Source organism: Lontra canadensis, unplaced genomic scaffold, assembly GCF_010015895.1.
Source record: "Lontra canadensis isolate GAN:19392208 unplaced genomic scaffold, GSC_riverotter_1.0 scaffold39, whole genome shotgun sequence".
NCBI classification, from domain to species: Eukaryota; Metazoa; Chordata; class Mammalia; order Carnivora; family Mustelidae; genus Lontra; species Lontra canadensis.
In genome coordinates, this window is record NW_022631033.1 from 295,813 (window position 1) to 298,191 (window position 2,379).

A 2,379-nucleotide genomic window follows, 5' to 3' on the forward strand; every position below is an offset into this window, starting at 1 on the left:
CAGAGGAGGGGTGGGTGAGGGATGGGTGGACTAGGTGGTGGGAATTAAGAAGTGTATTTGGTCATGATGAGCACAGGGTGATCTATGGAAGTGATGAATCACTATATTATACACCTGAAACTAATAATACACTGTATGTTAACTGTATTGGTATTAAAAATAAAAATTAAAAAATGTATTTACCAGTCATAGAGCACAGTGAATATTTATATGTGGAATATGTATTACACAATGTACACTTCTGAATGTGCTCTAAAATTTTGAGAAAAAGAAGGAGGTACAGGTCATTGAAACAGAGTTGGCAAATACAGATACTGAAGCTGTATGATTGCTACATGGGGTTGCTATAATTTTCTCTCTACTTTCATATGTTTGAAATTGTCTACAATAAAAAAAAATAAATAAAATAAATAAAATACATTCATGTTTAAGTTTTAAAAAATATTAGAGATCCTTAGACCAGGCAATTGAAGTTCTAAAGATTTATTGTAGTAAAATCTGGATGTGAACTATGTTTGTATGGTGAATGAATTGCAAATAACTAAAAAGATTCCACAATAGAACATTATTTAAACAAATCATGTTTAGCCATTCTAAAAAGCCCAAAAGAATACATAAGTACATACTTCCCGAAATAGAAAGATGTTTGAGACATAGCGTCCAGTGGAAAAACAGACTATAAAGTTTCACAATCCACACACAATACTAGTAGCCAATATTTCCAGGTCAGCTTTCTGTTGCTACTTTTGTGTATCTGTTTTCTCTATTAAATATATATAGCCTATTTTATTTTATTATTTTTATTTTTTAAAGATTTTATTTATTTATTTGACAGACAGAGATCACAAGTAGGCAGAGAGGCAGACAGAGAGAGAGAAAGAAGTAGGCTCCCCACTGAGCAGAAAGCCCAACACGGGCTCGATCCCAGGACCCTGGGATCATGACCTGAGCCAAAGGCAGAGGCTTTAACCCACTGAGCCACCCAGGTGCCCTTACATAGCCTATTTTAAAAAGAATAAAAGATAAAAGTAAATTTTAAGTTAGCACTTGAAATTTTTTTTTAGAGTAACTATGGAACATTTTGCAAAGGGAAATGTCAAAATAGAACAAAGTTCTTCCTCCCCAACCAGTCAGTCCTGAAAGAAACCCCAGTGGAGATGTCCAAAGTCCAAATAAAATATTCACCACCATCCTCCTTCAATCAGGTGTTTCAGTGTGCTTAATACACAGAAGCCTCTGCAATGCATGATGAATCTCCTTATTCCTCAGGGTGTAGATCACAGGATTGAGAAGAGGGGTGACCACAGTGTAGAGCAGAGCAAAGACCTTGGAGAGGAGTGGGGAGTGGATGGCAGAGGGTGCAATGTACAAGACCATGAGAGTTCCATAGAAGGTGGACACTACTGCCAGGTGGGAGGAACAAGTGGAGAAAGCCCTCTGCCTCTGGGCTCCTGCAGGGACTCTTAGCACAACTACCACAATCCGGGCATAGGATGTCAGAATCAGTCCAAAGGGGATAGTGAGGCAGACCACAGAGAGAACGAATGTTGTCACCTGGGCAATGCTGGGATCTGAGCAGGCCAGGTCCATCAAAGGCATGAAGTCACAATAAAAGTGGTCAATCTGGCTGGGGCCACAGAACCTCAGTTGTCCCATTAGGGCCACAACCAATCCATCCACCATGAAACCAGAGAGCCAAGCTATGAGCACCAGCCCCAAGCACCCTCTGGGCCCCATCAGAAGGGGATAGTGGAGTGGATAGCAGATTGCCAGGTATCGATCATAGGCCATGACGGCCAGCATGAAGCATTCAGCTGTAGCTAGAGAACCAAAGATAAAGAACTGGAGCAGGCATCCAGCCACAGAGATGTCTGCCTCCTGCAAGAAGCCCTGCAGCATTTTTGGCACCACTGTGGAGGTGTAGAAGATCTCCAGGAAGGACAGGTTAGCCAGGAAGAAATACATGGGTGTGTGGAGCCTCTGTGAGCTAACCACGACCACAATGATTAGCACATTCCCCATGACAGTGGAGATGTAGATGACAGTGAACACAATAAAGAAAAGGAGATGCAGCTCAGCTATGTCATGGAAACCAAGGAGGACAAATTCTGTAATAGTTTGGTTTTCTAGAGCAACCATTTCCATAGGGATCACCCAAGCTGCTCTCTGGCAGAGATTAAAGGAAAGATTCTAGAGCATCTCTTCTCATACACCAATCTGAGATAAGTAGGGCTAAAATGAAAACAATGAGGGTGAGTATCCAGAATACAAGTCCCTTGCACATCCTCACCCGTCCCTCTTTGTAGTGGCTTACCCCTTGTCCAATTCCTGTTCCTGGGGCTGTCCTTAATTGTGCATGTTCTCACTCTAGAGAGTTCA

The 2,379-nt window shown here is 41.7% G+C and overlaps 1 protein-coding gene across 1 annotated transcript; it reads right to left on the minus strand.

Annotated features, from left to right (window-relative positions):
* Positions 1-1,197: 1,197 nt before the first annotated feature.
* LOC116874941 (olfactory receptor 11A1) lies at positions 1,198-2,145 on the minus strand. Its single transcript, XM_032869989.1, has one exon. The coding sequence runs from the start codon at positions 2,143-2,145 to the stop codon at positions 1,198-1,200; it is 948 nt and encodes a 315-aa protein (XP_032725880.1).
* Positions 2,146-2,379: the final 234 nt, after the last annotated feature.